Consider the following 15,545-nt stretch of genomic DNA (forward strand, 5'->3'; position numbering starts at 1 on the left):
AGAGAACAATATAAAACAGATCTCTTACGTGGATTTAAACATGGTCTTACCCATAAACCCAAATATTCGTTGTAAAAAAAGTTTCAGACCCAAACTAATGCAGCCAGTGGCTTTCTTATCACACAAAGCTGCGAATCTCTTCTTTCGGCACCACCTCTGTGGCCATGATTAGAAACCAAAAGGGTGGTGGTTAGAAACTACACAGAGGTTCCATAGCAGAAAAGCCCAGGAGAACTGCTTCCTCAAAGATCACAGCAAGGGAGGCCTCAAAGAAGCTCTACTCCGTTACATGAGGTCGCTGCGAATGGAAATTGCCTGGACTGCAGCAAACGGCTGCAATGACGCCTCCGTGCTGGAAATAAGGTGGTGCACAATGTACCTTTCTCACCTTAACAATTACATAAAGCGACAGAGTGAGACTTGTAATATAATACAACAGTCAAAAGGAAAACACAAAAGCCATGCAAGTAAATAAGAGTGGTTTCTACGGGTAGGACTTTGGCATTTTTCTGCAGATGTTGTCTCTGAGCTGAGGTGGACGAGACTTAGAAGAGGAAGTGGCCCAGCATCCTGGATTGGCACGCTTAGTTTCTACCTTTATCCCTGACCCAAAGACAGATCGAACAGATCGGGCATAAATAAACAGAGGGACAAACAAGGCAATCAGGAACTTCTGGAACTTGCTGCCTCAGAAATTAGTTCCTAAAACATGGCTGCTCCTTAGAATCACCTAGAGAGATGCTGGTAAAATCTGATACACTACCCCATCCTCCACCCCACAGCCCCCCGCGCCCCCCAATCACTGCCATCAAGTCCATTCTGACTCACAGGGACACACATTGGATTTCTGGAGCTGTAAATTTTTGTGGGACCTGCCTGGGAGCAGACACCCTCATCTGTGGTCCACTGAGCCGCAGCTGAGTTTGAGTCACCCGCCCTCCAATTAGCAGTCCACTGCTTACTCCACAGTGCCACTGGGGATCCAGTGCTACCTTCAAAACCCAACTCGCTGTCGGGGAGTCAATCCTGACTCCTAGTGAACTCATAGAACAGAGTCGAACAGCAACTGCGAGTTTCCGAAGCTGAAAAATGCTAGGGGAGCAGAAAGCGGCATCTTTCTAGCCTGGAGGAGCGGTTGGTTCAAACTGCTGACCTTGTGGTTAGCAGCCGAACATGGAACCACTGCGCCACCAGAGCTCCTTGACCCCACCTTAAGAATTCCTATTGCATCAGCCTGAAGTGGAGTTCCACCATTGGTATTGACTTTTTAAAGTTTCCAGTGGATTCTAGTATACACTTGTAAGCCAAGGAAATAGACTTTCAAAAGCCACTCAAGGGCAAGGAAGTGACAGGATAACACCCGTGTTTTACAAAGTGGAGAATATTGCATAAGCAATGAAAACGCAGCTTTGCTACTTAAATACAGACTCGTGCTCTATCGTGTGTACATTTTGGCTGAAAAGTGCCCAGGACAAAATTTACAAGGGCAAAACTCACTTCCAAGACTGTACACAGCTGGACAAGAATTATTGTAATATAAATTCACTGATTACTTGAACTTGGAAACCATCGGGAAGAACAACTCCATGACTAGCACTTTACTTCCTACCACAACCCCAGCCCTTTGGCAGTCAGGACCTTTCGTCTACAGCTCAGTACATTTGGTCATTGCCTCCTTTGGGAAATTGTACTTTAAATTAATTCCCAGTTTCTCCTTTAAAGAAGAGAAAAGCCAGGGGGGTGAGCAAGGCGACCCACAGAGGACAATAAGGTGTCAACATGCTACTTCCATGTGAGTCTTAATCAGGTGTTTTGGCAGCTTTGGTGAACAAAGCTATTCCACTGACCAGTGCTCGCCAGTAGCATGAGGTTTCCGATGACTGGATAGGTAAAGATGAGCTCATCAGAACCCAAATTTCTCAATGCACCCCTCAACAAGGATGATGGCTGAGGCGAAGCCCCCACGTGGGCCAGGGAGAGTGTACTTCTCAGACAGCTGAGAACTAATTGGATGTAGACATGGCTGAGGCATTTTTCACACAGAACTGGGGGCCTGGCTCTATCCTTGCCCACTTGCTAGTGTGACTCATGCTTCCAAACACCTGCTTGCAATGACTAATGAAAACAAACAGGGTTTCTGGAGAAATGACACAACAGTACCTGTCTGAGAGCAGGAACGGGCAGACATCGGGCACCGGCGGGGTGGGAGGCCTGAGCTTGGCCAGGGCCATGATGTGTTCAAAGGTGATGTCGGTCTGAGTGCTGGCGTTGAGGAGCTGCACCTCCGGGGCTGGGCCGTAGGGCAGTTTACTGAGCGGTGATCGCCTCAGCACTTGAACCACGATGGGCTCTTTGGCGTTTCGGAACGCCTCCACTGCCTCTTCGTGAGTGGCCATCGAAAGATCCTTCCCATTGACCTACCAAGATAAAAGGACCTTGCTCAGTTCAGAGCAAAGAACAGAGAGGCTGCCACGATAGATTAGCACAAGATGGGGAGAGAAGCTTAAACTCTCTCTGATATGAATTCTGTAAAGGAATATTTAATCAGACACTGACATTTATCGACCTCTTTACCAACCTGAGGATATGCAGGAGACTAGGAAGACAATTAGTCCTTGTATCTTTATGAAGTACTGGGGGTGATGAACTAGTGACACACCATCTGAATTTTTTTTTTTTTTTGCTTAATCTGCTTTTTTTTTCTTTAAATCATTTTGTTAGGGGCTCATACAACTCTTATCACAATCCATTGTGTAAAGCACATTTGTACATTCATTGCCCTCATCATTCTCAAAACATTTGCTCTCCACCCAAGCCCCTGGCATCAGCTCCTCATTATTTCCCCTCCTTCCCCGCTCCCCCCTCCGTCATGAACCCTTGATAATTTATAAATTTTTATTTTGTCATATCTTGCCCAGTTCGACATCTCCCTTCACCCACTTTTCTGTTGTCCATCCCCCAGGGAGGAGGTCACACACAGATCCATGTAATCGGAACCCCCTTTCCACCCCACCCTCCCTCCACCCTCCCAGTATCACCACTCACACCACTGGTCCTGAAGGGACCATCCGTCCTGGATTCCCTGTGTTTCCAGTTCCTATCTGTACCAGTGTACATCCTCTGGTCTAGCCAGATTTTTAAAGAACCTATCAGTGTTGGGAGATATTTACCAAAATCTTCAGATACGGAGAAATGTTGAGTAGGTCCTATTTTTCTTTTTTTCCTACCTAGATGCTACCTCATTTGATTGATTAATTTGAAAGGGAATTGGGTGAAGGCTTATAAAATAAATCCGTTTTCATCCACTAATTTACATATATTTTATTTCACGCCATGGATGGCCGTCTCCACGGTGTACTATCACATCTCCTATTTCCTCTCTGTGGTTCCTGTTTGCATTCCTCCTCCTTTCCGAATCCTTCTGAGCCCTGTCCTTGGGAAAATGCACCCTTTTGATCTCACACGGTTGATGACTTTCAGGAGTGCCCACCTCCCTGTTTTTGTTTCCCTTAAAGACTTGTTGATGTTTTTGACTGATCATGGATACATGGGGGTGAGTTTAGGTCCCAACTTGAAGGGTGATGAAGGGACAGAGTCCTGGGGTTTCCACAAGTAAACTCAGCCATTTTATGAATTTGAGTTTTGCTCCACATTTTTCTCCCATTGTCTCTCGGACTTTCTAATGTGATGCCTTCCATATTAGTTGGTATTGGTAACCAGGCACCATCTAGTGCTTCACCTGTCAGGGTCATAAAAGCTGATGTTTGTGTGGAACATTAAAAACATTATAAATCTCCTGGTGAGATTTTCAACATTTAATTAAAGTCTTTCTAGTCTGAATATAAAATTTTATGATAGTGTCTTTTTTTTTTAACATGTATCATCTTTTTCCTCCAAGACTATGATATTGCTCATTGCATGTTACATCCCTGCTACTCACAATGTGACTTGAAGACCGTCAGCATCAGCATGAGCGCTTACTAGAAATATAGGCTCCATGGTCCTACTCCAGATCTGCTGAATGAGAACTGGTATTGTAACAAGGTCCAAGCTGGCTTGTGTGCCCACGAGAGTTTGGAAAGCACTGCTCTACTACCCCTGAGTGTGTCCACTGTGCCCTTTAAAGTCTTCACCTGTTCCCATGTACATACATTTATGAATCCCCAAACCAGCCCTGGCGACTGCTTCCCAGCAGGGGCAGAATCATGGGTGTCAGTGACGGAAACATTCATTCTTTTCATGGGGCTCCTGCACTTGCTTATTGACGGCCAGTCTTGGTGGCACGCAAAGCATTTTTCCCCCCCAAAAAGCAAGATAGACTTTTCTCAGATAGTAGTCGTTACTCCTCTAAAGTGGGTCCTGAGCACTAAGGCTTTCACTCTTCCTCGTAGTGGAGGTTATGTTTTAACAGAGGGGCTCTAGAATCCTAAAATAGCTTCATGAGCCCCCCCCCTTAAAAAATCATTTTATTGGGGGCTCATACAACTCTTATCACAATCCATCCATTGTGTGTTAAGTACATTTGTACATTTGTTGCCCACATATTCTCAAAACATTTGCTTTCTACTTAAGCCCTTGGTATCAGTTCCTCATTTTTCTCCTCCCTCCCCTCCCCCTCTCCCTTATGAACCCTTGATAATTTATAATTATTATTTTGTCATATCTTACACTGTCCAATGTCTCCCTTCACCCACTTTTCTGTTGTCCATCCTCCAGGTAGGGAGTTATATGTAACTCCTTGTAATCGGTTCCCCCTTTCTACACCTTCCCTCTACCCTCTGGTATCGCCACTCTCACTACCGTAGGTCCTGAAGGGATCATCTGTCTTGGATTCCCTGTGTTTCTGGTTCCTATCTGTACCAGTGTACATCTTCTGGTGTAGCCAGAGTTTTAATGTAGAATTGGGATCATGATGGTGATGGGGAGGAAGCATTTAAGAACAAGAGGAAAGTTGTATGTTTCATCGGTGCTACACTGCACCCTGACTGGCTCATCTCCTCCCTGCAACCCTTCTATAAGGGAATATCCAGTTGCCTACAGAAGGGCTTTGGGTCTCCACTCCACACTTCCCCCCTCATTCACAATGATATCATTTTATGTTCTTTTATGCCTGATACCTGATCCCTTCAACACCTCATGGTCACACAAGCTGGTGTGCTCCTTCCATGTGGGTTTTGTTGCTTCTGAATTAGATGGCTGCTTGTTTGCCTTCAAGCCTTTAAGACCCAAGAGTTATAGATTTTGATAGCTGGGCACCATCAGCTTTCTTTACTATATTTGCTTATGCACCTGCTTTGTCTTCAGCAATTATGTTGGGAAGGTATGCATCCTGGAATGCCAATTTAATAGAACAAAGTGTTCTTGCATTGAGGAAGTACTTGAGTGGAGTCTCAATGTCCATCTACTGCCTTAATACTAAACCTATAAATATATGCACATAGATCTATTTCCCCATCATCATATATAAATATATTTACATGTGTACATGCCTGTATTTAGAGTTATATAAATGTCCTTTGCCTCCTAGTTCTTTTCTCTATTGCTTTATTCTTTCCTCTTTCATGACCCCCCTTTTAAGCGAATCAGAAAATGTTGAATTATGAAAATAGGAAGAAATGTTTGGGGGCAGAATACTGTGCCCAACACCCCGGAAATCATACTATTTCTAGACAAAGAACTAAGCCACCCACTGGTTGGTGGGGCTCTGATGACTGCTATGTACCAGCAAATCCTGAGAGATCCTTGGGTGGTTTACAGGGAAGCAAAGGGAGTCACTGAGTTGCAGCCAAATAGCCATTTGCTGACATTCAAATGAGCACATTCTCTCTCCCTGAGCAGGCAAAGAATCTGTGTGTGCTCAGAGTAAGTGTGGAGCTTTTGAGGGGGTAAATGACACAATGTAAGGTAGAAAGCGTCACATGACCCGGAGGAGCTAATTTAGTTAATGGACCCTGAAAGAGTTAATGAACCTTCAAAAAATGAGCAATTACGTTTCCTCATCAGCAAAATATGTCCCAATACAATTCTCAGATCAGCAGTAAGATGGCTCAGTTGGAGATTCCAGTGGGCATCTACCTGGGTGCACACAGTCATTTGTATGTTTGTGTCCTGATTCCTTTCTCCATGGACTGAACTAGCAAACGACCATTGGATTTCCATGAACAACATTGGAATGCTGATGACTTGGGCATCTGGGAGTATGCTGATATGGGACCTTCTAGCCATACTATTTCCTGGACATAATAGCCATTTATCCCCTGGAGTCCTACTGGATCACAGGTACTCTACTGATCACAGGGTGACCACTGTTTCCTTATAAAGTGCAATTAGCATGGGATAAGAAGCATTCTGGCCTAAGGAACTACAGCTTCAATCAAGATGAATAGCAGCCATTGCATACTGTGTCTACCTTTATAAATTCCAGTGATGATCAAGGATCAGAAGACTGGTAGGTGAGCAGCTCTGTGGTCAGGAAGATTGCCTATAGGTCTCCCTTCGGTTCTGTGATGGACCAGTGTCCTGCTCCAGTGTTCTGCCTTCTCCGAAAACAACGCTTCCAACTGAAACCAAACCCACTTTCATCAAGTTGATTCTGACTCTCGGCCATTGTTGGCCTTGTGGTTAGCCCCTTAGAGCATCATCAGGGTTCCTTGTAAACAATGCTCAGTCAGGATCTATTATCACTATCTCATACCTACTGGGAACGCAGGTTACTGTGTTACTACTGTTTCCCATCAGCACTGAATCCAGAGGAACTCCTAACACTGGAAGAATGGAAGAAGGCAGTGCTCATTTTGAAGAAAATCCAAGCAGTAGATCTCCCAATAGTAAAGGGAAAAAATAATTTGTAGACAGATTTATTTTTCTAGTAATACATTACCTTTTACTAAGGCATGGATTTTGAAGGAGCCCCGTGAGTTACATTGGGCTGCTAATCAAATGGTTGGTTGTTTGAACACACCAGCCACTCCATACGAGGGAGATGAAGCAGCTCACTTCTGTAAGCTGTATATGTACCCTTGTAAACCCAGGGAACACTTCTGCTCTGTCCTATTGGGCTGCTGTCAGAATTAACTTCATGGCATGTGGGTTTGTTTGTTCGACACAAATGATATGTTAAAAACTAGTGGGCAGACAAATGTCATTGTTCCCTTTCCTCCTAAAGGGGGTTGGTTATACTGCCTGCAAGTTATTCCAGTCTTGGTGTTTGCTTATTTGTTTCAGCAGTTTTTAAAGCAAGAATAATGTTTCAAAGTGTGTTTCCTATTGGTAATTGGTATTTATCCTGCTTTCCTATAAACCCAGTTAGATTATGTTTTTTTACAAAGTCCAGGATATTTCAGCAGAAACTCAAAACTTATTGAAGAATATTTTAGGCTATGAAACCATAAGCTCTTATTGGAATGCTTGGTATATGCAGAGAATATTAACATTCATATAGCAAGATCAATAACTATTGATCTTAAGACCTATACATTCATTCATTTACAATAGTGACATTTATATGCAAATTTCATTCTTTGCTCTGAAGGCAATCAAATACAATCTACAAAAAGGACAGTCAATGAAATTTCAAATACGTTACTTCCCCATTTGGGAATGCTCTTTTCTCCGAGCTCTGCAGCTGACCTCTGTTTCCATAAGCTATTTAATATCTCTCAAAGTAAAGAAGTCTATGACCTTTAAAGGCTCTACCGCCCCACGTGCTCTCTTAGAAAATGTAAGCACTGATGATACAGAACACTTTTTTTTCCCCTTCCACTTGAAGTTCATCAACATACTGTTAGTCTACCAAAAGGTCACCATTTTATAAATTATGCCTTTCACAACAGAAAAAAAAGAATAGCTTAATTGGGATTTTCTGGCAGTTGCTTTGTTCAGTTATCATCGGTTAAGAATGAGGGAGAAAAATAATGTTAGGAGGAATGTAAAGTTTTAATCCTGTGGAAAAGATGTGGCTAGATAACAAATGAATTAACAGCAACATGTATCTTTTTTAAAGCGGTTAGAGACTCTAGAACAACAGTCCCACCGGCACTAAGTCCATTATGACTCTAAGTGACCCACATAGGATTTTGGATGCTGTACATCTTTATGGAAATAGAAAGCCTCATCTTTCTCCCCCAAAGTGGGTACTGAGTTAGAACCACAGGCATTGCGATTAGCAAACCAACACTCACTCAATGGCACCTCTAGAGCTCCTTACCCCAATATCTCCCTGCCATTGCCCTTATTAATGTACCCATTGCCATTGAGTGATGACTCACAGTGATCCCAAAGGACAGAGTAGAACTGCCTCTGAGGATTTCCAAGGTTGTAGACTTATACAGAAGAGGCCTGGCACATCCTTCTCCATCTGGTATTTTGACTTGGTTCTATTGCTACTGAGCAACTTGAGTATCACTGAAAAGACTCCTGTGATTGATACTTGATCAAAGACTAGCAGGGTGGGATGACTGGATTCTAACATGATGATTTAGCCACCTGATTTGAGAGAAAGGAAAAAACAGTGCAAATTTTCAAAGAGAGGTTATCAGAATGGGCAATGGTATAAAAGTGGAAAGAATGGTGCCAGTGGCAGAAGCTGTCAGACAAATAGAGACAGGGTGCCATCCTCACATACACTAAATTTGGGATTGGCTACAGCTGGAGAGTGGTTCTAATCAGTCTAAATTTGAAGCATTTACAGGGCGTATTTTCAGATTCACTGGCAAGTAAAGAGATGACGAGGACTAACAGAATAGTTGATCATGTGAAACCATGTTCTGAGAAGTATGGGGGTCTTCACAGTTAACAATTAAGTTCAATATAGTCCAAGATAAAAAAAAAAGATATTTCATACCAAAGGAACAGACTGAAATTTGCCAAAGTGGGGTAGGGAGGGTAAGAGAGAGAAGATAAAGCAATAGACTAGACAACTGGTGGGTGTTCACTTGGGTGAAGTGGGAGGTAGGTGGTCCACAAGAGGGAGAAAAGACATCGAGGAGTGGGGAAGGGTAAACTGTTGTAGGGATGATTGGTGGTGTAAACCATTGAATACAAAGTTGCTGATTTTAAATGTAACTCCCTCCACCTAATTTACAATAAAATATTATAAAAATTAGAAATGACCACCATAATAAACGTATCCACATCTTATCTCTAAAAAGTGTTTATTTTCTATTATATAAAGAGCACAATCTTATGTGGATAGGATAAATAGAGTAACATTTAAGGAATCAATGAAAAAGACATGTGAATACATTTATTGTGTCAGCTGCAATAATTAATCCATTAGCAATTTGTGAATGTTAAGGAAAGCATACAGCTTTTCTTCAGGATACCAGATTCAGGATAGTGTCTGATGACCCTTCTGTTTAATGAACAATCTACCTCTTTGGATAAACTGAAAAAATTGGGCCAACATCAATGACGTCTCCAGCATGAGTATTAGACTCAGCTTAGATATGGGCTGTTCCTCTGTGATTATTTCTCTAAGTCCAGTCACCTGGGAAATGCTCTCGAATATCAGAAAAACAACCAGGTTTTTTTTTTCTTTTTAAAGTGCAAACAAGTGCATGAAAAACGAAGTTATTTTGATGCATTGCCATTTCTAGAATCATCTGTTTGGGAATAACGAGGGTGCCAAACCCCCATGCATCTTGTGGAAAAGAAGAACCTATGCCTTTCACCTTGAGAAGGAATTGCTGGAAATTCCAGCCCGATTCAGAAGACGACATAGAACAAGAGATGCCATTGCTGAAGTCGAAAGGATCTTGACTGGGAGCAGAAGACAAGAGAAAGACTTTACCTGTGGTTTATTGAATATGCAAAAGCACTCAGCTGTGTGGATCCTAAGAAATTATGGCTAACACTGCAAAATAATGGGAATTTCAGAAGCATCAGTGGTTCTCATGCCGAATCTGTACATAGAACAAGTGCCAGTCATTGAAACAGAGCTAGGAAATATTGCATGGTTGAAAATCAGAAAAGGTGTGCATCAGAGTTGAATCTTTTCAGCATACTGAGTCAATCTGTGTGTTGAGCAAACAATTCCGGAAACTAGGTCTACGAAGAATGCAGCATCGGGAATAGAGGAAGACTCAGCAGCAATCTGCGATATGCAGATGACACAGCCTTGCTTGCTGAAAGCGAGCAAGAAGGCTGGACGCCCCCCTTTTAAAAAAATTTGGATTTAATACATAAAACCCATCATTCCATATTTCAATCACATCAGACAGAATCATACATTTCTACCACAATCTGTTTCCAACTATTCTTTTTCTACATGGACTCCTTGACATCGTCTCCCTGTTACACGCCCCCGCCTCCCAAACCATGGTACCTCTCCCCCTTGTTGTGCTCACTGCCCCTCTAGGTTCATCAATCCTAGGTTTCATAAACCAACAAGTGGAAAAGCATGTAACACAGCTTCAAGAGGGTGATCTACATTGACATAACACCTCTGAGATACACTCTATGCATGAACAAAAAACAATACAAGCCAAAAATACAGAAAATTTTGGAAACCAGATTAGATCCAGCCTGCATCAGAGGGGGAATCTACTGATAAAGTTTTAACTGTTCAGGTCAGATTAATGCCTTTGATCTTCTAAACTCCTCTCTCTGAAGCACTCTGTTTAGTGACCACTTTCTTCCCACTCCTCAATTTTAGATAGGGGGAGTCTCTGGAGGCTTGTTCCCAATGTAGTTCACCAATGAACCCTGGGCTCCCACTGTCATCCATCGCCTTCTGCACACTGGATTCTCACAATTTAGGCTCTGATACTATTCCCTCCTTCAACTTCAGGGTATATGGATTCCAATCCTTTGATGACTGATGGTGGTGTTCTTATTCCATGTGGACTTAGTTGACATCTCTCTTAGATGGCTGCTTGTTTGAAGACAAGCCTTTAAAGATCCCAGACACTATTTTATCTGATAGCTGGGCACCATTTAGATTCTTGGTCACATTTTGTTGTATCACCCGTATCTTCTGTGTTCCCTTCCTGAGGGTGAGCAGGGCCATGATGTAAGATCTAATTGTTCTTAAGATGGAGCAAGGATTTGGTGTGAGCCCCAAACCCTTTTCTGGCTCTATGAGTTTATTTTTTTCCTTTTAATTTGCTGTACTTGGGAATTAATACATATGTTATATCATTCTATAGTTCAATCATGCCAAACAGAATTGTACAATTGCTCCCATAATCAGTCTCCAAACATGCTTTTCCTTCCTGGACTCCTTGACATCATCTCCCTTTTATTTCCCCCACCCGCCCCCAAATCCGTGTTCTATTGGCTTTCCCTATAGGTTCAATGCCCCTGGGTTTCATTTACTGACCAACAGAAAAACAAATAACACAACTAGAAGAACTTATTGATGAAAATCAAAGACTGTAAACTTCAGTATGAATTACACTTCAACAGAGAAAAAAAATTCTTAAATCCTGACCAACAGACAATGTTATGATGAATGGAGAAAAGATGGAAGGTGTCAAAGATTTCATTACACTTGGTTCCACAATCAACATTCATGGAAGGAGCAGTCAAAAAAAAATCAAACAGTATATTACGTGATGCAAAAAAATCTCTTTGAACATGTTGAAGAATCCTTGGCAAAAAAATATTGACTATACCATGAACTTCCAGAAGAATGATCAAATCTGTCTTGGAAGAAGTCTAGTTAGAATGCACCATAGAAGCACACAGCCTAGGAGTAAAGATGGTAAGACTGTGTTTTGTGTACTTTGAACATGCTATTAGGAGAGACCAGACATTGCATCGCCCTTGATAAAGTCAGCTAAAGAGAGGAAGACTGACTCTTAACCCCTCAACCAGACGGACTGACACAGTGGCTACCGCAGTGCGCTCCAACATAGTGATGATGCAGAGAGTGGCGCAGGACCAAGCAGGGCTTTGCTGTGTTGCGCACAGGATTGCTGTGAGTTGGAACTGACTCAATGGCACCTAGCAAGATGCCGTTCTCTAACTCCCAAGGGAAAATAAATACAAACACATTTCCTAAAAGAAGTACCGTATATACTCGAGTATAAGCCGACTCGAATATCAGCTGAAGCACCTAATTTTACCACAAAAACTGCATTAAAAATGCGTTGAAAAATTCGGCTGATACACAAGTATACATGGTATGTTGTTGTTTTTCGTGCCACTGAATCTGTTCTACCTCAGAGCCATCCTATGTGCAACATAATGACACCCCACCTAGTCCTGCCATCCTCACAATTATTCTTATGTGTCAGCCCGTTGCTGCAGCTACCGTGTCCATCCACCGCGATGAGGCCCTTCCTCTTTATTGCTGCTGCTCCACTTTATAAACGCGTCAGACTGGGTGGTCTAGAGAAACAAAACCCATGACACTCATATCTGTATAAAAAAGAACTTCATATCAAGAAGTTATCTCAGACTGGTCTAACTCAAGTCCATCGGTCCCATGTCATCTGGGGCCCTCTTCAAATGCAGGTAGCTTCAGGCTGATGACACAGAAAGGTGAAGAAGGAAGATCACAGTCGTGGGGAGCCAGGATTGGTGGAAACATGGCAGGGTGCCAACAGCTCCCCAATTCTTCAGCCCACATAGGGCAACTCCTGGAGGCCAACAGTCTTCCAGCAAGCAGGAAAGGAAAAGGGCAAGAGAGGCAGGAGGAGTTCCCAGTGTCTCTCTTATAAAAAGGCCGCACTCCCATGCAGGCAACACCAAGCAACTATATGATTGAAAGGTTGGGCTCTATCCCTCCCTCGCTCCCTCAGTCCCTTGCTTCCTTCCTTCCTACACACACAAACACACCCCAAACAACAACAAACGTACTGCCATCTAGTAGATGCCAACTCTTAGCAACCCTGTACATTGGCAGCACCAAGTTGACATAAAATCTAATTACCAAATTAAGCATGATGTCCTTCTCCAGGGACTGGTATCTCCTGACAACATGTTCAAAGTATGTCAACAACATTGCCTATACAGAGCATTCTAGCTGTGTTTCCAATACAAACAAATTTGTTCTTTCGGCAGTCCATGCTACTTTCAAATTCTTCACCAGCATCATAATCAAATTCATTGATTATTTTTTGGTCTTCCTTGTTCAATGTATAGAATACCAAAAATTTTTGTTCAATTTCAAATTGAGGATATGTATAAATCACTGAGCAATATCGTTCTGGATGGACATTCCACTGCCCATAGTTAGTTCACAAGACCTCCCATGCTCAAAAATGACTATGGAATTAATTTTGATTAAAGGGCCTAAATTAATACTGATCAAAGTCTCTATTGGATAATTAGGAAAATGTTACGAAATCAGGTTCCATTAACATTTTACAGAATGAAGAAGCAATTATTTAGATTGCTGCTAAAATGTTTGTTATGATAGGAATTTCAATAACATGAACCCTATCTTATTCATCCAAACAGTTTTAATGTACAGTCTTAAATCAATTTTAAGACATTTAAGCTCATATATAATTTATTTTAAACCTGGTGTATGCTTATTTCTATGGGGACATCTGCTACATAAGTTGAGCATAGCATGTTGTAGAATAATATTTATAGTTAAAAGAACTCAAAGACTAGGACTTGTGAAAAATGACATGAAGCAAATCACTTGATTGACTTAAAATGGTTTTTGCCTTATATAAGAAACATTATCATTTAACAATGCAATCACTTGCATATCTGTGATCATTATGTAATTTCCGAATATAAAGGCATAAAGAAATGTTCAATTGCATCAAACCAAAAGTCATTTAGTGCAATATTTTGCTTTTAAATATACTGTAACAGTATTTTTGGAAGAGGATTTGGTATTTAAAATACGTGACATAATGAGCATAACTCATATCTAATCCAGGAAAATGGCTCCTGGCAACCCTGTAAGACAGAGTAGAACAGGCCATGTGGTTTCTGAGACTAAAAATCATTCCTGGAGTTTAAAAACCTCATCTTTCCTCAATGGAACTGGCTGGGGTTTTGAACTGCTGACTTTCTAGTTAGCAGCCAACACATAACCCAGAAGGCTTTTAGGGTTCCTGGGACAGAATTGACTCAAGGGCAGTGATTGAGGTATTTTAAAATCTAAACAAAGCTTCAGTGATCTGTTGGTTCTCTTATTGACAATGTTCTTATAAGAGAAAGTGGTAGCTCCTTCAATGGAAACAGACCCACACATGACCATCGCCTGACCAGGACGTGACCTGGTATGCTGCTGGCCCCTTGTCTGTGTGTTTCCTCCAATAAATACATATACCTTGTGGCATTGCGGAATTTGTTCTTACCAACCTAATATGACATTGTTCTAACTAAGGATCTATTAGAATTAAATATATTAAAAACACATGTTCAACTTGATTGAAATGATGTCCTAGGAACCTAAAGAGATTTGGGGTACATTTAATTCACTTTTGTTTGGTTTGGCCAATGGCAAGATGATTTGGACGTTTACCTAACCCTCCATCACCCACTTCCTCCTGGAGTGATGGCACGTGGGCAGCATTTGCCTTTAAAATCCCTCTGATCACAGCTTTAGCACAGCTTGCCTGGCTTTTTGTACTCCGTTTTACATGTTCACATTCCCCCCTTTGGTCTGTGGGTAGTAAAACTTCTCTTACAATTGCTATGTCCCAGAGTGCCGCGCAATTCTGTTCACCTTTCCATAAATTGTGTCTTGATTGAACTTTCTTCAATTCAACTTGTGGAGTGTGCCTTTGGTTTTCTGCTAGGGTCCTAACACATAGACATAGACATGAAAGTCCTTCGATTTAAATAATAACAGCAACAAAATTATGGTGAACGCTGTCCTTTATGTCTCTCACCCCCACAGCCCCCCCTTTTGGCATTAGGGTACTTGTTAAAAGAGCAAATAGACACGAGAGATGCATGCCATAGACAGTGTCTCCCTGAGTGTACAAACTAAATGGTTTCTGTAGGGCTGTTATCTTAGTAAGGAATCATACGTGTTTCCTGGGGCAAGGTTTCTGGTTTGGGCGGTTAATCAGTCCTGTGGTTCTCATGAGCTCTCTCCTGGGTCCTGTCAGTGAGGGTACACACAACCTGGGTCCAGATGGACTCATTCAGGTCTTTTGCAAATTAATGTTATCATTTTACTATCAATGAAGGGCATGTAAGATATAATCTCTAATTTCTTATAGTTAGCATGACATTTTTTTTATGTTGCATAAATGAAAGACAGTATTTAGTGTGACCACATAGCAAAGTACAGGTATTAAATGTATCTGATGCATACAGATATTTTATAGAAAATTACTTAACATGGGCTTTTCTAGTAGTTTTGCTTCATTAGATTCGGGTTAAGCATTCTGGGCAGAAAAATGCCAGAAGTGGTGTTGTGTCCTCAGGAGATCATCCTAAAAGGCAGATGATGCAAATTTGACTCTTACTAATGATGTCAAATGTTATGACATCATTAATGTCATCAACGTAAGGCAAACAAATGGACAATGTTAAAATTTGGAGAATCCAGGTGAATGGTATTTGATAATTCTTTGTACTATCCTTGTAACTTTTTGAAGTCTGAATTATGTCAAAATAAAATA

General features: G+C 41.7%; 1 protein-coding gene across 3 annotated transcripts in view; it reads right to left on the reverse strand.

Annotated features, from left to right (window-relative positions):
• PDZRN4 (PDZ domain containing ring finger 4) overlaps positions 1–15,545 on the reverse strand; it is a 410,747-nt gene that overhangs the window by 66,415 nt on the left and 328,787 nt on the right. For all 3 annotated transcript variants that reach the window (XM_013006948.3, XM_045287353.1, XM_004711444.3), the window contains one exon: positions 2,161–2,417. In XM_013006948.3, coding sequence (XP_012862402.1) covers positions 2,161–2,417 — 257 coding nt within the window. The remainder of the gene's footprint in view (positions 1–2,160; positions 2,418–15,545) is intronic.

The sequence above is a fragment of the Echinops telfairi genome, unplaced genomic scaffold (assembly GCF_000313985.2).
Source record: "Echinops telfairi isolate 266 unplaced genomic scaffold, ASM31398v2 ScPeMD7_12;HRSCAF=54, whole genome shotgun sequence".
Taxonomy (NCBI): Eukaryota; Metazoa; Chordata; class Mammalia; order Afrosoricida; family Tenrecidae; genus Echinops; species Echinops telfairi.